Here is a 20,411-nt window from a genome sequence, read left to right on the forward strand (position 1 = left end):
TTTAAATTCACAAATATGTTGAATTTAAACAAAATGCTCTTAAACTACCAATGGGTCCCACAATAAATCAAACGATAAATCAGAAAATATCTTGAGACGGGGGGCGCCAAGATGGCAGAATAGGAACAGCTCCAGTCTTCAGCTCCCAGTGTGAACTACACAGAAGATGGGTGATTTCTGCATTTCCAACTGAGGTACCAGGTTCATCTCTCTGGGGCTTGCCAGACAAGTGGGTGCAGCCCACGTAGCAGGGCGGGGCATCGCCTCACCCAGGAAGCACAAGGGGTCAGGGAATTACCTTTCTAGCAAAGGGAAGCGGTGACAGACAACACCTGGAAAATCAGGACACTCCCACCCTAATACTGCTCTTTTCCAATGGCCTTAGCAAATGGCACACCAGGAAATTATATCCCGCACCCAGCTTGGAGGGTGCGGGATATAACCCAGGCAGCCTTACTCTACTAGCACAGCAGTCTGAGATGAACTGCAAGCAGCAGTGAGGCTGGGGGAGGGGCGTCCGCCATTGCTGAGGCTTGAGTAGGTAAACAAAGCAGCTAAGGAAGCTCAAACTGGGTAGAGCCCACCGCAGCTCAGGAGGCCTGCCTACCTCTGTAGACTCCACCTCAAGGGTCAGGGTATAGCTGAACAAAAGGTAACAGAAACTTCTGCAGACTTAAACGTCCCTGTCTGACAGCTTTGAAGAGAGTAGCAGTTCTCCCAGCACAGAGTTTGAGATCTGAGAATGGATAGACTGCCTCCTCAAGTGGGTCCCTGACCCCCGAGTAGCCTAACTGGGAGGCATCTCCCAGGAGGGGGGCAACTGACACCTCATAAGGCCAGGTGCCCCTCTGAGACAAAGCTTCCAGAGGAAGGATTAGGCAGCAATATTTGGTGTTCTGCAGCCTCCACTGGTGATACCCAGGCAAACAGGGTCTGGAGTGGACCGCCAGCAAACTCCAACAGACCTGCAGCTGGGGGTCCTGACTGTTAGAAGGAAAACTAACAAACAGAAAGGACAACCACACCAAAACCCCATCTGTACGTCACCATCATCAAAGACCAAAAGTAGATAAAACCATAAAGATGGGGAGAAACCAGAGCAGAAAAGCTGAAAATTCTAAAAATCAGACACCTCTTCTCCTCCAAAGGAATGGAGCTCCTCGCCAGCAATGGAACACAGCTAGACGGAGAATGACTTTGATGAGTGGAGAGAGAAGGCTTCAGACAATTGGTAATAACAAACTTCTCTGAGCTAAAGGAGGATGTTCAAACCCATCGCAAAGAAGCTAAAAACCTTGAAAAAAGAGTAGACAAATGGCTAACTAGAATAAACAGTGTAGAGAAGTCCATAAATGACCTAACGGAGCTGAAAACCATGGCACAAGAACGATGTGACACATGCACAAGCTTCAGTAGCCGATTTGATCAAATGGAAGAAAGGGTATCAGTGATTGAAGATCAAATGAATGAAATGAAGCGAGAAGAGAAGTTTTAAGAAAAAAGAGTAAAAAGAAATGAACAAAGCCTCCAAGAAATATGGGACTATGTGAAAAGACCAAATCTACATTTGATTGGTGTACCTGAAAGTGACAGGGAGAATGGAACCAAGTTGGAAAACATTCTTCAGAATATCATCCAGAAGAACATCTCCAACCTAGTGAGGCAGGCCAACATCCAAATTCAGGAAATACAAAGAACACCACAAAGATACTCCTCGAGAAGAGCAACTCCAAGACACATAATTGTCAGATTCACCAAAGGTGAAATGAAGGAAAAAATGTTAAGGGCAGCTAGAGAGAAAGGTTGGGTTACCCACAAAGGGAAGCCCATCAGACTAACAGCAGATCTCTTGGCAGAAACTCTACAAATCAGAAGAGAATGGGGGCCAATATTCAATACTCTTAAAGAAAAGAATTTTCAACCCAGAATTTCATATCCAGCCAAACTAAGCTTCATAAGTGATGGAGAAATAAAATACTTTACAGATAAACAAATACTGAGAGATTTTGTCACCTCCGGGACTGCCTTAAAAGAGCTCCTGCAGGAAGCACTAAACATGGAAAGGTGGTACCAGTCACAGCAAAAACATGCCAAATTGTAAAGGCCATCGATGCTAGGAAGAAACTGCATCAACTAATGAGCACAATAACCAGCTAACATCATAATGACAGGATCAAATTCACACATAGCAATATTAACCTTAAATGTAAATGGACTAAATGCTCCAATAAAAAGACACAGACAGGCAAACTGGATAAAGAGTCAACACCCTCAGTGTGCTGTATTCAGGAGACCCATCTCATGTGCAGAGACACACATAGGCTCAAAATAAAGGGATGGAGGAAGACCTACTAAGCAAACGGAAAACCAAGAAAAAGCAGGGGTTGCAATCCTAGTCTCTTGATAAAACAGACTTTAAACCAACAAAGATCAAAAGAGACAAAGAAGGCCATTACATAATGGTAAAGGGATCAATGTAACAAGAAGAGCTAACTATCCTAAATATATATGCACCCAACACAGGAGCACCCAGATTCATAAAGCAAGTCTTGAGAGACCTAAAAAGAGACTTAGACTCCCAAGCAATATTATTGGGAGACTTTGACAACCCACTGTCAATATTAAACATATCAACGAGACAGAAAGTTAAAAAGGATATCCAGGAATTGAACTCAGCTCTGCACCAAGCAGACGTGATAGACATCTACAGAACTCTCCACCCCAAAACAACAGAATATACATTCTTCTCAGCACCACATCACAGTTATTCCAAAATTGACCACATAATTGGAAGTAAAGCAATCCTCCACAAATGTACAAGAACAGAAATTATAACAAACTGTCTCTCAGACCAGAGAGCAATCAAAATAGAACTCAAGATTAAGAAACTCACTCAAAACCGCCCAACTACATGGAAACTGAACAACCGGCTCCCGAATGACTACTAGGTACATAATGAAATGAAGGCAGAAATAAAGATGTTCTTTGAAACCAATGAGAACAAAAATAAAGCATACCAGAATCTCTGGGACACATTTAAAGCAGTGTGTAAAGGGAAATTTATAGCACTAAATGACCACAAGAGAAAGGAGAGATCTAAAATTGATACCCTAACATCACAATTAAAAGAACTAGAGAAGCAAGAGCAAACACATTCAAAAGCTAGTAGGAGGCAAGAAATAACTAAGAGCAGAACTGAAGGAGATAGAGACACAAAAAAAACCTTCAAAAAAATGAATCCAGGAGCTGGTTTTCTGAAAAGATCAACAAAATTGATAGACCACTAGCAAGACTAATAAAGAAGAAAAGAGAGAAGAATCAAATAGATGATATCAAATGATAAAGGGGGTATCACCACCAATCCCACAGAAATATAAACTACCATCAGAGAATACTATAAACACCTCTACACAAATAAACTAGAAAATCTAGAGGAAATGGATAAATTCCTGGACACATACACCCTCCCAAGGCCAAACCAGGAAGAAGTTGAATCCCTGAATACACCAGTAACAGGTTCTGAAACTGAGGCAATAGTTAACACCCTACCAACCAAAAACAGTCCAGGACCAGATGGATTCACAGCCAAATTCTACCAGAGGTACAAAGGGGAGCTGGTTCCATTCTGAAACTATTTCAATCAATAGAAAAAGAGGGAATCCTCCCTAATTCATTTTATGAGGCCTACATCATTGTGATACCAAAGCCTGGCAGAGACACACACAAAAAAGAGAATTTTAGACCAAAATCCCTGATGAACACCGATGCAAAAATCCTCAATAAAATACTGACAAACCAAATCCAGCAGCACATCAAAAAGCTTATGCACCACGATCAAGTGGGCTTCATCCCTGGGATGCAAGGCTGGTTCAACATATGCAAATCAATAAACGTAATCCAGCATATAAACAGAACCAAAGACAAAAACCACATGATTATCTCAATAGAGGCAGAAAAGGCCTTTCACAAAATTAAACAGCCCTTCATGATAAAAACTCTCAATAAACTAGGTATTGATGGAAAGTATCTCAAAATAATAAGAGTTATTTATGACAAACCCACAGCCAATATCATACTGAATGGGCAAAAACTGAAACAACTTTGAAAACTGTCACAAGACAGGGATGCCATCTCTCACCACTCCTATTCAACATAGTGTTGGAAGTTCTGGCCAGGGCAATCAGGCAAAAGAAAGAAAAAAAGGGTATTCAATTAGGAAAAGAAGAAGTCAAATTATCCCCGTTTGCAGATGATGCAATTGTATATTTAGAAACCCCCATCTTCTCAGCCCAAAATCTCGTTAAGCTGATAAGCAACTTCAGCAAAGTCTCAGGATACAAAATCAATGTGCAAAAATCACAAGCATTCCTATATACCAATAACAGACAAACAGAAAGCCAAATTATGAGCGAACTCCTATTCACAATTGCTTCAGAGAGAATAAAATACCGAGGAATTCAATTTACAAGGAATGTGAAGGACCTCTTCAAGGAGAACTACAAACCACTGCTCAATGAAATAAAAAAGGACACAAACAAATGGAAGAACATTCCATGCTCATGGATAGGAAGAATCAATATCATGAAAATGGCCATACTTCCAAGGTAATTTAGAGATCCAATGCCATCCCCTTTAAGCTACCAATGACTTTCTTCACAGAATTGGAAAAAACTACTTTAAAGTTCATATGGAACCAAAAAAGAGCATGCATTGCCAAGACAATCCTAAGCCAAATTAACAAAGCTGGAGGCATCACGTTACCTGACTTCAAACTATACTACAAGGCTACAACCAAAACAGCATGGTACTGGTACCAAAACAGAGATATAGACCAATGGAATGGAATAGAGCCCTCGGAAATAATATCACACATCTACAGCCATCTGATCTTTGACAAACCTGACAAAAAAAAAGAAATGGGGAAAGGATTCCCTATTTAATAAATGGGGCTGGGAAAACTGGCTAGCCATATGTAGAAAGCTGAAACTGGATTCTTTCCTTACACCTTATACAAAAATCAATTCAAGATTGATTTAAGACTTAAATATTAGACCTAAAACCATAAAAACCCTAGAAGAAAACCTAGGCAATACCATTCAGGACATAGGCATCGGCAAGGACTTCATGACAACAAAAGCCAAATGTCAACAAAAGCCAAAATTGACAACAAAAAAATTGTCAACAAAAGCCAAAATTGACAAATAAAATCTAATTAAACTAAAGAGCTTCTGCAGAGCAAAAGAAACTACCATCAGAATGAACAGGCAACCTACAGAATGGGAGAACATTTTTACAAGCTACCCATCTGACAAAGAGCTAATATCCAGAATCTACAAACTTAAACAAATTTACAAGAAAAAAATCAAACAACTCCATCAAAAAGTGGGTGAAGAATATGAACAGACACTTCTCAAAAGAAGACATTTATGCAGCCAACAGACACATGAAAAAATGCTCATCATCACTAGCCATCAGAGAAATGCAAATCAAAACCACAATGAGATACCATCTCACACCAGTTAGAATGGTGATCATTAAAATGTCAGGAAACAACAGGTGCTGGAGAGGGTGTGGAGAAATAGGAACACTTTTACACTGTTGGTGGGACTGTAAACTAGTTCAACCACTGTGAAAGACAGTGTGGCAAGTCCTCAAGGATCAGAACTAGAAATACCATTTGATCCAGCCATCCCATTACTGGGGATATACCCAAAGGATTATAAATCATGCTGCTGTAAAGACAAATGCACACGTATGTTTATTGTGGTACTATTCACAATAGCAAAGACTTGGAACCAACCCAAATGTCCATCAGTGACAGACTGGATTAAGAAAATGTGGCACATATACACCATGGAATACTATGGAGCCATAAAAAAGAATGAGTTCATGTCCTTTATAGGGACATGGATGAAGCTGGAAACCATCATTCTCAGCAAACTATCACAAGAACAGAAAATCAAATACCGCATGTTCTCACTCATAGGTGGAAACTGAACAATGAAAACACATGGACACAGGGTGGGGAACATCACACACCGGGGTCTGCCAGGGCGTGGGGAGAGGGGGGAAGGATAGCATTAGGAGATATACCTAATGTAAATGACAAGTCAACGGGTACAGCACACTAACATGGCACATGTATACATATGCAACAAACCAGTACATTGTCCACATGTACCCTAGAACTTAAAGTAAAATAAAATATAAATATATATATATAGAGAGAGAGAGAGACAAACGAAAACAAAAATAAAAATTTACCTAAAACTTATAAGATGCAGTGAATGTTGTACCAAAAATGAAATTTACAGCTGTAGACACACATTAAAAGGAAATCTCAAATAAACAACCTAACTTTATGCCTTAAAAAAACTAGAAAAGGAAGGACAACCTACAACCAAAGCTGGCAGAAAATAAACAAAGGTAAGATCAGAGATAAATGAAGTAAATGGAAACATAATAGGTAAAATCTATGAAATCAAGAATTGGTTCTTTGGAAAGGCTGACGAAATTGAGACATTTAGCTAGATTGAATAAAAGAGAGAGACGACTTAACAAAATCAGAAATGAAAAATAAACATTATAATTTTATAAATTAATAAGGATTATAAGAAAATACAATGCACAACTGTAAAACAAAAATTGGATTACCAAGGTTATATGAATAAATTTGTAGAAACGCCAACCTACCAAGTCTGAATTATGAAGAAATAGAAAATCTGAACAATAGAGGAAGTAGAGCAAGATGACTATAAATAGAATCTTCCACAAATAGTCCTCTGCACATGAACACCAAATTTAACAACTATCTACACAAAAAATGGACCTTCATAAGAACCAAAAAACAACTTAGGTACCATCTCGCTCAGAGTGAGAAAGAGCACCAAGTGTTTTCTTGAGGTCCCCAGTTCCAGACCTTTGCTCGTAGATGGCATTTCTGGACCTACCCTGGGACAGATGGGAGACTGCTGCCCTGAAGGGTGAATCCCAAGCCTGGCAGCATTCACCAAAAACTAACTAAAGAGCCCTTGGTCCTTAAATAAACATAGACAACACCCTGGCAGTGCTCCCCACGGGCCTGTGGTGGTCCTGGTGAGACTCCTCTGCCTTTTAGTGAAGGTGATTTTCTCTGGTGGCATATAGTAATTACTTGCTTCTATTTTTTGTGTATCCATTGATATATTTTTAGATTTGAAGTTACCATGAGGCTTGCAAATCATATAACCCATTATTTTAAACTGATGATAATACTGATTGCACAAACAAACAAGCAAGCAAAAAGGAAACTAACAAAAACTCTTAAATTTGCCATTTTGATGCCAATAATCCTTAAATTTGCCCTTTTTGACATTGCAGCTAGTAACACTTAATTTTCCCTAATTCTAGAATTGAAAAATGCAATGAATATGCTGAATAATGCATCAGAGTCCTTAATAGCAGAACCAATCAGGCAGAAGAAAAAATTTGCGAGTTTCAAGACGGGCCATTTGAAAATACACAGTCAGAGGAGAAAAAAGAATAAAAAACAATGAAGCATGCCTATAAGATCTATAAATTAGGGAAAATTTAAGTGTTATTAGCTGCAAAGGCCAAAAAGGGCAAATTTAAGGATTATTGGCATCAAAATGGCAAATTTAAGAGTTATTGGCCTCAAAGAAGAGGTAGAAAGAGGGAGATGGGGTAAAAATTTATTCAAACAGATAATAACAGAGAACTTCCCAAACCTAGAGAAAGAGATCAATATTTAAGAACAAGAATGTTATAGAAGCAGATTTAACCCAAAGAAAACTACCTCAAGGCATTTAATAATCAAACTCTCAAAGGTCAACGATAAAGAAAGAATCCTAAAAGCAGAAAGAGGGAAAAAAACAACATACAATGGAGCTCCAATACATCTGGCAGCAGACTTTTCAGTGAAAATCTTACAGACCTGGAGAGAGTAGTATGACATATTCAAAGAGCTGAAGGAAAAGGACTTTTACCCTAGAATATTATATCTGGCAAAATATGCTGTAAGCATAAAGGAAAAATAAAGACCTTCCCAGACAAACAAAAGCTGAGAGATTTTATCAACACCAGACCTGTCCTATAAGAAATGCTAAAGAGAGTTCTTCAATCTGAAAGAAAAGGACCTTCATGAACAATAAGAAATCATTTGAAGGTATAAAACTCACAGGTAGTAGGAGATAGAAAAACACAGAATAGTGTAACACTATAATTATGATGTATAAAATACTCTTAAGTAGAAAGACTAAATAATGAACCAATTAAAAATAAATAGAACTACAACAACTTTCCAGGACATAGTTAACAATAAAACATAAAGAGAAAACTCAAAAAGTTAAAAAACAGGGGGATGAAGTTAAAGTGTAGAGTTTTTGCTAGTTTCCTTATTGCTTGCTTTTTGTTGCTGTTCTTGTTGTTGTTTGCTTGTGCAATCAGTGTTAAGTCATCGTCAGTTTAAAATAATGGGTTATATGATTTGCAAGCCTCATGGTAACCTCAAATCTAAAAATATATACAATGGACGCACAAAAAAATAAAAAGCAAGTAATTACTACATGTCACCAGAGAAAATCACCTTCACTGAAAGGAAGACAAAAAGGGAGGAAAGAAGGAAGAGAAGACCACAAAACAACCAGAAAAGCAATAACAAAATCGCAAGAGTAAGTCCTTAGAATCAATAACAACACTGAATGTAAATAGACTAATCTGTCCAATCAAAAGATACACAGTAGCTGAATAGATTTACAAAAAATCAATATCCAATGATTGGTTGTGTACAAAAAGCACACTTCACCTATAAGGATACGCATAGACTGAAAGCATAGGGATGAAAAAAAGCATATTCCATGCAAAAAAATCAGCAGGAGTAGCTACACTTATATCAGACACAATACATTTCAAGGTAAAAACTATAAGAAGAGATAAAGAGGAACATTATATAATGATAAAGCGGTAAATATAGCAAGAGAATATAACAATTGTAAATATATATGGACCCAAAACTGGAACATCACAGTTTATAAAGCAAATATTATTAAAGCTAAAGAAAGACATAGACCCAAATACAATAATAGCTGGAGACTTCAACACCCCACTTTCAGCATTAGACAGCTCATCCAGACAGAAAATCAACAAAGAAACCTCGTACTTAATCTACACTATAAACTAAATAGATATTTACAGAACGCTTCTTTCAGGGGCACCAGAATACACATTTTTCTCCTCAGCACATGGATTATTCTCGAGCATAGACCATTCGTTAGGCCACAAAACAAGTCTTAGACCTTTCAAAATAATGAAATAGCCAAAATTTGGAAGCAGCCTAAGTGTCCAGCAACAGATGAATGAATAAAGAAAAAGAAAATGTGGTACATACACACAATGGAGTACTATTCAGCCATAAAAGGAATGAGAGCCTGTTTATGTGCAACAACATAGATGGAACTGGAAGACATTATGTTAAGTGAAATAAGCCAGGCACAGAAAGACAAACTGCATGTTTTCACTTATTTGTGGGAGCTAAAAATTGAAACAATTGAACTCATGGATGGAGATTGAGAGTAGAAGGATGGTTAACCAGAGGCTGGTAAGCATAGTGGGGGAAATGAGGATGAGTACACAAAAACAGAAAGAATGAGTAAGATCTAGTATTTGATAGCACAACAGGGTGACTATAGTCAATAATAATTTAATTATACATTTTAAAATAACTAAGAAAGTATAATTGGATTATTTGTAACACAAAGGATAGATGCTTGAGTTGATGGATACCCCATTCACCCTACTGTGAGTATTACACAATATATGCAGTATCAAAATACCTGATATTCCCCATAAATATATATACCAACTATGTATCCAGAAAAAAATTATGAACTAAAAATTTTAAAAAGAAAATCTGAATAGACCTATAACTAGTAAAAAAATTGAACTGGTAATCATAAACCTTTCAACAAAGAAATGTCTAGGACCAGATGGCCTCACTGATGAATTCTATGAAACATTTAAAGAAGATTTAACACCAATCCTTCTCACACTCTTCCAAAAAATAAAAGAACAGGTAAAACTTACAAAACAAGACCAACATCACCATGATACCAGAACCAGAAAAAGACATTATTTTTAAAAACATACAGAGCAATATCCTTATGATACAGATGTAAAACTTCTCAAAAATACTAGAAAATGGACTAACGGCATATTAAAAGAATCATACACCAAGACCAAGTAGGATTTATCCCAGGAATGAAAGTGTGGTTCAAACTAGGAAAACCATTCAGTATAATACACCACATTAATAGAACAATGGAAAAAAACACATGATCATTTCATCTCAATTGATTCAAAAAAATGCACGTGACAAAATCTGTTACCATTTCATAGTTTAAAAAACACTCTCAAAAAACTATGAATAGAAGAAAACTTCCACAACATGATAAAGTACATTTATAAAAACCCACATCTAACATACCTGCCTTAGTCCATTTTCTATTGCTATAACTGAATACCTGAGACTAGGTAATTTGTAAAGAAAAGAAATTTATTTCTTACAGTTCTGAAGGCTGGGGATTTCAAAGCTGAGAAGCTACATCGGAGGAGTGTCTCCTTGCTGGTGGGGACTCTCTGCAGACTGCTGAGGCTATTCTGGGCATCACATGGTGAAGAGGCTCACAAGAGACAGACAAACTTGCTTTTATAAAAGACCCATTCTCTTGATAACCCAGTAATCTATGAATTGATTAATTTATTCATGTGGCAAGGCCTCCATGACCCCAATCAACTCCCAAAGGTTCCACCTCTCAACACTGCTACAACGGGGACCAAGTTTCCAGCACATGAACTTTTAGGGTTTACATTCAAACTATAGCAGTATCCAATTGTGAAAGACTGAAAATTTTCCTCTTAAGGAAAAAAATGAGCACATCTGCTTTCATCACTGTTATTCAACATTGTACTAAAAGATCCAGCCAGAGAAATTAGAAAATAAAAAGAAACAAAGGGCATACAAATTGGAAAAGAAGAAGTAAAACTATCTTTATTCACAGATGATTCATATATATATAATTTCAAAGGTTCCACACAAAAACATAAGAGTTAACATATAAATTCAGCAGTTACAGAATACAAATCAGTGTGTGCTTTGATTTAAACATGTCTCCTAAAGTTCATATACTAGAAACTTAATCCCTGCTGCAACAATGTTGAGGGTTAGGCTCTTTAAGACATAATTAGGTCATGAGGGCTTAATCCTCACGAATAGCTTAATACCATTATTGTAGGAGGGGGTTAGTTATCACTAAGTAGGGTCCTGAGTTTGTCCCCCTTCCTCTCTCTGTTGCTCTCTCATGCTCTCTCACCCTTCTGCCTTCTGCCATGGGATGATGCAGCAAGAAGGCTGTAGCCAGAGGCAGGTCCCTTGACCTTGGACTCCCCAGCCTTCAGAACTGTAAAAAATAAATTTTTCTTTATATTAGCCAGTCTGTGGCATTCTGTTACAGCAACCCAAAATGGAGGAAAATGCAGGGAATGAGAGTTATTGCTTAATGAGTTTCCTTTGGGGGTGATGAAAAGTTGTGGAAATAGATGTTAGTGATGTTTGCACAACACTGTGAATGTAATTAATGCCACTGAATTGTATACTTAAAAATGGTTAAAATGATATATTTTATATTATGTATACTTCATATTTTGAAAATTTTAACATGATTAATTCAGTTCAACTTGACTGCTGGGATAAAAGACAACGTCTTTAGATAATAATGAATATTTAGCTCAGATAATGGATCATCACAGGTCAAACAGTTACAGGCATTCCCACTTCAAAGCACAACAGAAGAGTGTTGCTCCTGTATCCTACACCATGACCATTTAATTTTGTTTTAAAAGTAAAAGCAAAAAGAACAAAGCTAGAGGCATCACACTACCTGACTTCAAACTATATTACAAGGCTACAGTAGCCAAATCAGCGGGGTACTGGTACCAAAACAGAAATATAGACCAATGGAACAGAACAGAGGCCTTGGAAATAACACTACACATCTACAACCATCTGATCTTTGACAAACCTGACAAAAACAAGCAACAGGGAAAGGATTCCCTATTTAATAAATGGTGTTGGGAAAGTGGCTAGCCATATGCAGAAAACTGAAACTGGATCCCTTTCTTATACCTTATACAAAAATTAACTCAAGATAGATTAAAGACTTAAACGTAAGACCTAAAACCATAAAATCCCTAGAAGAAAACCTAGGCAATGTCACTCAGGACATAGGCATGGGCAAAGACTATATGACTAAAACACCAAAAGCAATGGCAACAAAAGCCAAAATTGACAAATAAGATCCAATTAAACTAAAGAGCTTCTGCACAGCAAAAGAAACTATCATCAGAGTGAACCAGCAACCTACAGAATGGGAGAACAATTTTGCAATCTATCCATCTGACAAAGGGCTAATATCCAGAATCTACAAAGAACTTCAACAAATTTACAAGAAAAAAACAAACAACCCCATCAAAAAGTGGGTGAAGCATATGAACAGACACTTTTCAAAAGAAGACATTTATGCAGTCAACAAACATATGAAAAAAAGCTCATCACCACTGGTCATTAGAGAAATGCAAATCAAAACCACAATGAGATAACATCTCACATCAATTAGAATGGTGATCATTAAAAAGCCAGGAAGCAGCAGATGCTGGAGAGGATGTGGAGAAATAGGAATGCTTTTACACTGTTGGTGGGAGTCTAAATTAGTTCAACCATTGTGGAAGACAATGTGGCGATTCCTCAAGGATCTAGAACTAGAAATATCATTTGACCCAGCAATTCCATTAGTGGGTATATACAAAGGATTATAAATCATTTTACTATAAAGACACATGCACATGTATGTTTATTGTGGCACTGTTCACAATAACAAAGGCTTGGAACCAACCCAAATGCCCATCAATGATAGACTGGATAAAGAAAATATGGTACATATACACCACGGAATATTATGCAGCCCTAAAAAGGATGAGTTCATATCCTTTGCAGGGACATGGATGAAGCTGGAAACCATCATTCTCTGCAAACTAACACAAGAACAGAAAACCACACACCACATGTTCTCACATATAAGTGGGAGTTGAACAATGAGAACACATGGACACAGGGAGGGGAACATCACACACCGGGGCCTGTCGGGGATGGGGGCTAGGGGAGGGATAGCATTAGGAGAAATACCTAATGTAGATGACGGGTTGATGGGTGCAGCAAACCACCACGGTACATGTGTACCTATGTAACAAACCTGCACGTTCTGCACATGTATCCCAGAACTTAAGGTATAATAATTTAAAAAAATTTAAGTTTAGGTCAATGCAATAAAATATGGATTGAATACTAACATTACATATGTTGGAAAGGAAGAAAAAAATTATCTTTGCTTTTAACCGTATAATATATCAAACACCTAAATAACCTAGCAAAAATATTATGTATACAGAAATCATCTTTTTTCCTGTTATGCTCAGATTAATTTTGGGTGTCATATTAAGAATTCATAATGCCACCTACTATTATTTGCTTGAGATAAAGCTACCACTTCCCCTTTACACAGATCTTAGTTAAAATCGATTCTCTAAGTAATATAATGATAACTCACCAATACTTTTTTTTTTTTTTTTTTTTTGAGATGAAGTGTCACTCTGTTACCCAGGCTGGAGTGCAGTGGTGTGATCTCGGCTCACTGCAACCTCCACCTCCCAGGTTCAAGCGATTCTCCTGCCTCCACCTCCTGAGTAGCTGGGATTACAAGCACGCACCACCATGCCAGGCTAATTTTTGTATTTTTAATAGAGATAGGGTTTCATTATGTTAGTCAGGCTGGGCTCGAACTCCTGACCTCGTGATCCACCCGCCTCGGCCTCCCAAAGTGCTGGGACTACAGGCGTGAGCCACCGTGCCCGGCCCACCAAGTTAATTTTTATATAATTGTTGTTATATTTGTATGCTATCCAGTGACTCCCTAACAAGTTGTTTGTATATTTAATAATGTTCTCCCCTCATTTATTTATATCATGGGAACACATAATTATTCACATTTTCATCTTCCAAAACAGAATCTTTTTACCTTGAGATTTTTCTGGTGCTTGGTAAGTTTGTTCTTCAGTCTTCTTTTGTAATTGTTCTTCTGAAACGTCAGCCTTAATAACAAAGTTGTAATAAGTAATTAGAAATTATATACATATATATATCAAAACTGGTATTTAATTATCTGCTTTGAGAAAAAGAGCTAGCTTTTTGCTCTCATCTACAATGTCATTGCAGAAACATTTTATTTTTTATTATTTCCTGAATGTATCAAATTTAAAAGTCAGAACAATTAATGGACCTGAGAGGCAATTGGGAACACTGAATAGTAAGGAGGGTGCCCGAGCAATATTGTGATTTTTTCCTTCGCAAATAGTTCTAAGAAAATAGTGTTAATAATTATTAAGATTCTTGTTTAGATTTATATTTTAGTCTGTTTTAATCTTTAGAAGAACTCAAATGACTTACAAAATTATTATTATAGGAATACTTTAATAAAATGTATGATTAAAATATATTGTGGATACATGTCAGATATGTACAGCCTTTTTATCTTTTCTCTTTTTCCTAGCATTTTTGCCATGAGAATTTCCTACTTAAATGCTTTTTAACAAAAGCAATTCTAAAAATTTTTTAGATCTTGTTTAGAGACCTATATAAAATTATTTCAAAATGAGTTGCTTTTACAATCATTTTATTGTATAAAAATATTTTTTTGTAGATGAAGCTGAAAACTATGAAAATTTCCCTTATCTCAGAATGACATACCTTTTATGTTACCATTAAAACTAAAATATAACCCACAACTTTTAGTCAATATCAAACAATTTGTATAAGTTAAGAATATTACTTAGATTCCCAAATATTACTTTCAGCATTCTAAATATAAAGCAGGTTGTGTTAAAAGGCAAACTTTTAATTCTCTTGAAATAAGAAAATATTGAATTTTCAACCTATTTAAATAGGTTAGTATTTATTTGGGATATTGAAGGAGCAATATGAAATAAACAGCTTTCAAATTTCTATATATATCATACCTTTTTACTTTCTGTAAGAACAGGAGGTAAAATGAATGGTGACATCACTGTTTCATTTTTTTGAGCCAATGTTCCAACAGACAGTGAATCTTGAACTTCTTTGCTGGATGATACTGTTGTAAGTGATTTATCATGGGTCTCTGATGGAGATTTATTGGATTGGTTTTCAGCAACTGAAACTTCATTTGAACTCTCTAAAAATGCTGATTCATCTTGAGACTTAAGGATCTGTGAAAGATCTGAAATAGCAGGGCTAGATCGTTTCTTCTCTGAGCTTTAGAATTATAAAACATCTGGTATTAGATTATGTGAAGACCATTTTATTTGCAACTGAAGAATCATTTTAATAACACATAAGGATATTCAATAAATAATTATAATTACTCATTAATTTATGATAATTCCAATATGAAATTGATGCTAGGTAACAAGTTGAAGACAGTAACATATGTCCTGTGATTTAAAGGGATACATAATACTAAGGAAATCATTTAAAATACTCCAATATAATCATTATTCAAGGTCACAAGCCACAGAACAAGAAAAATTTACTCAGCCAAAGTAGAACACAGGATGGTTTGGAGATTTACCTTTTAGTCACATTTATTCCAAAATTATTTTTCCACAATTTTATTTCAGAATGAAAATTAAAATCTCTCCACAGTCACTTTGACATTAAAAGATCACCATCTTTCACCAAAGTCAATTTCCCAAGCTCTGAGTTAGTTTTCTTTAAGGTAAGGGGTATTTATTCTCCACCAGTTGCCAAAGGATCAGATTTCCAGGTTCCAGAACTAGGGTAACCAGGTGTCACGGTTTGCATGCACAATCCCAGTTTTTGCTTGTTGTCGCAATATTCTAGTTTAGATGATAATTTAAGTGATCAAACTATATAAAAATGTAACAAAGCTTTCTTAGTCCTATGAAATGCAACAGAATTTGATGCATTTTGTTTTTAACAGCTATTACCCCAGTTGACATAATTTGCCTAAGGTTTGTTGCAAAGCGTTTAAAATAATTTGAATTTTGGTCTCACAGAAGCAAAATTTTTCAGTGTACCTACTGCCACCTATCCTACGTTTGTTAGTTTAGAATGAATTTCAAACTCCAAAGTTTAGGTTATAAAAAAGGGGAGTGGGGTGGAGAGGACAGCTCTGAAAAAAAAAGGTAGATATAGATATAGATATAGATATATAGATATAGATATATAGATATAGATATATGGTATGGACAGTTTTAAAAAACATAGAACTTATGACAGACTTTTGTAGTGGCATTATAAAACAAACTGCAGTATTAAAAGTAAAGACAATAGGGGCTTCCTATCCCAAATTAAGGATAGTATCTCATTCTCAAACCTGATTTATTAGTTCTATTAGGTATCTGAATTTAAGATGACTAGTTCTAAAATAAAGTCTAACACTCATCTGGAGACTATCTGTTACAGTTATTCACAAACCACCACCCCGACACTAATATTATCACATAGCTAAAAATAGAAAGCAAATTTTTTAAAGATTCTGAAATGGTTATTATGGAACATCATTAATCACTTGATTCTACACAGGCAATTTTCTTATAACAATAGAGAAAATATGTGGCAATACAAAGAACAATGCCTTAAATGCTAATATACTGTTCATTTATAACCATATTCCCACATTCAGGCATGCCCCACTTCTATCGTCTCTTGCAACCATAAGGAACCACAGCATAACAAGCATGATACTTCCGCTGAGGAGTCAGGAATGAAAAATACTAGGAAGGTGTGCAAGCAATGCTGTATACAAGCTTGTGTCAGTCAAAGAGACGTGGAAATACTTTCAAAGCCCTACTGATTAGATGGTGAAGGAGAAGGAGAAGGGAGGAGGAAGAGAAAGAGGAGAATGAGGAGAAGGAAGAGGAGGAGTTGAAGGAGGAGGAGGAGGACAACAGCAATGATGACTATAGAAGGCAGCCTATTGACACAAAGAAAATAATAATAAAGCAAGTGATTTGCACCCTCCCAATTATTTGGTGAATTGCCATAAACAACCAAAATATGGTTTATAAATCTTACTAAATTTGTGTCATTCACTGTCTGATTTAGATTAAGACTCTATAATAATCACTCCATGTCTAAATACTACCATATAATGGTCTAATTATGAGCATGTATTTTAGCAGCTTTTATATAAGCATATTCATAGCACTCTACATGACAGTCTTCAACATGACTGAAGTGGTATAAAGAGTGTATCTCCTCCTGCTTGCAAAAGCATTTGTTAACTCTGAAGATCTGAGCATTGCATCCTTTTCTTACGTCAAATAGATGTACAGGGGCACTATCTATTATGCATATAATCATGGACATTTCATAATTCTTAAATCAGGCAAAATGGAAAATGTCATTGAATGATAACTGCCCAAACTGCCCTCTTTTTTTTTTTCTTTTCAATACCTTCTTTTTCAGGAACTTTCCTTAACTCCATCCATTTTCTAAAATGTCAGCACAACCCCCAACCCATACCCCTCCCCTTAGGGAAAAAACTCTCTCACAAGTATTGATGTTACACTGAATTTTTAATTATCAATGCAAATAAGAGACAAATTATCAATAAAATACTAATAAAATATTATTGATATTCTTATCTGCAATAATACAAGATGTGGAATGCATTCCTATATACAAGACAAACAAAAACATCTAGGACTTAAAGTGTGTAATACAGTACAAACTAACATGATTCTAAAAATCAATTTTATAGAAAAATTTCAATATAGGTGTTACAAAAGTCAAAAGTTATAAATATTTTGACAGTTTTTAAAAATTACAATTACTGTTGATCAAAATATTCATAGTGAATAGTTTTAGGCTCCTCAACTGAAAAGAGAGTCTAAAATTTTTAAAGGTTCAGTAAAAGTCCAAGATGACTAAGAGCCTGGAAAAAATAAAAGGTTAAAATACTTGAAATTATAAACTTAAAGAAAATTAGTTTGATGGACTGCTTAGAAATAGTTTGTAAATGTGTAAATAATTCTTATACTGACAAGTTGCCTAGCTACATCTAGCTACACTAGCAATGCTATTACTGAAATAATCAGAAATGGAACTCAAACTATGGGGAAATTATATAGGATAAACGAAAAATTATTCTCATAACAGAAAAAAAAACACATTATCAGTTAATGAGAATGACAAACATGTTTCTGAATGGCCTCGGTTAATATCTCCCTTCCCTACTTGGTAGCTTGGCAGAGATCTCAATATTGCAATGTGCTCTGCTTGCTATTCTGCTCATAAGTTTTTCTCAATAAACCCTGTTATGTGTAGCTAGTGGTATGTGACTCATGTGTACGTTACAGCTTTTGAAAACAGAGAGTTTGGGCTACCACTGAAGTGGGAAATAACCCCATTGGAAGCCTTATACCAGACAAACTACTAAGTTGAAATGGCCAATATCTCAGCGTCCATATCTTATATAGTCATAAAAACTCAAGAAAGAACAAATTGCTTGTTCTCAGTGAGAATGGCTATAGAGATCAGGTAGCTATGGAATTATGGGACACCATAATCTCAGATTAAGTAGGATGTTTCTTTTGTATTTTTACCATGCACATTTTCCCTTTGCTCATTTTGCTTTGCATCCTTTTTATGTAATAAATCATGGTCATCATAATGACTATATGATGAGTGCTGTGAGCTCTCCTAGTGAGGGGAGTAGTCCTGGGGAACCCTAACACACAAGGCTACTATTTTGTACTCTATATTAATACTGATTGTTGTTTCTTTCTCAGATTATATAACTGATAAGGACATTCTGAATTATTAAACCGAGAACACGTACACAACCATATTAGTTGGATAATTATCTATTGATAACCTCCATAATGACTGGCCAAGCACATGGTGAAAACCTGTCTGAACTGGCAAGATCATTCCATAATATTTCATATAGGAAGCATAAAAATAAAGTATTTTTCAAACAAAATGTAATGGATGCAGTGATTCTATGCAATGCTAGTCAGGTTAAGAAAAGAAAAAAACACTAGACACTCCATAGTGGACTACTGAAACTTAAGGAAAGAAACAGTTCCACTTACTCCAGACTCTGTCGTTACACAAGATATAGAATAAATTGCTGCCACTACTGACACACGTATGTAGCTGAGGATTTGGCAAGATATGCCAAGATTAGTAAATATACCTTTAATAATCCTTCTTGAGAATGTTTTAATTCCTATTATACACTTTCAATGTGGGACAAAACCTAGTAAAATGTGCATTGCTAGCAATCTCCAGATATTATATCACACTGATGACTGTGATCAACACCGAAGATGTTGTCTAGGCACACCTGATTAAAGGTGTGTCTAGGCACACCTGATTAAAGATAACTTTAAATGATCCAGGGCCCTGTTATTCAGATAAATTTGGAGAAGGCAGTCATCATCTGGACAGCATCAAAAAAATACATTCTATATCACTTAAAGCAGGCATCCCCAACCCCCGGACCACGAATGATACCAGTCCATGGCCTGTTAGGAACTGGGCAACACAGCAGGAGGTGAGTGTCGAGTGAGCAAGCAAAGCTTCCTCTGTATTTACAGCCACTCTCCCATCACTAGCATTACCACCTGAGCTCCGCCTCCTGTCAGATCAGCAGCCTCATTAGATTCTCATAGGAGCACAAATCCTATTGTTAACTTCACATGCGAGGGATCTAGGTTGCGTGCTCCTTACGAGAATCCAATATCTGATGATCTGTCACTGTCTCCCATCACCCCCAGATGGGACCGTCTAGTTGCAGGAAAACGAGCTCAGGGCTCCCACTGATTCTACATTAAGGTGAGCCAATTATTTCATTATATATTATAAAGAAATAATAATAATAATAAAGTGTACAATAAACTTAATGTGCTTGAATCCTCCTGAAACCACCCCCTCCATCCTGGTCCATGGAGTCTTCCACGAAACTGGTCCCTGGTTCCAAAAAGGCTGGAAACTGCTGCTTTAAAGGAAAATTTACAGGGCCTCCAGTCCCAACCAACCACAAAGGATTTTCCTTGTTAGGTAGTGGTGACATCACATTCTACACCTGGTGATTCTTCAAAGCACTATATCAATGCAACTAATTTTAAATAGAAGCTCATATATTAACATGCCTTGAAAGAGGTCTAGGCATCATAAAAACAAGCTCTAACTTTAGATTTTGCCATATCTTTCAAACTCATGGAATTACACATACCTGTAAGAAACCATTTTCTGAAGGAAGCTTTTGGCAAAAATACTGGTTGTTTTTTTTTTTTTT

General features: G+C 36.3%; 1 protein-coding gene across 1 annotated transcript in view; it reads right to left on the minus strand.

The window, feature by feature from the left end:
* CCDC7 (coiled-coil domain containing 7) overlaps nt 1–20,411 on the minus strand; it is a 408,075-nt gene that overhangs the window by 265,321 nt on the left and 122,343 nt on the right. Inside the window, exons 18-19 of the mRNA XM_031652409.1 lie at nt 15,121–15,394; nt 14,124–14,196 (exon numbers count right to left, since the gene is read on the minus strand). Of these exons, the coding sequence (XP_031508269.1) occupies nt 14,124–14,196; nt 15,121–15,394 (347 nt within the window). The remainder of the gene's footprint in view (nt 1–14,123; nt 14,197–15,120; nt 15,395–20,411) is intronic.

Source organism: Papio anubis, chromosome 11 (genome assembly GCF_008728515.1).
Source record: "Papio anubis isolate 15944 chromosome 11, Panubis1.0, whole genome shotgun sequence".
NCBI classification, from domain to species: domain Eukaryota; kingdom Metazoa; phylum Chordata; class Mammalia; order Primates; family Cercopithecidae; genus Papio; species Papio anubis.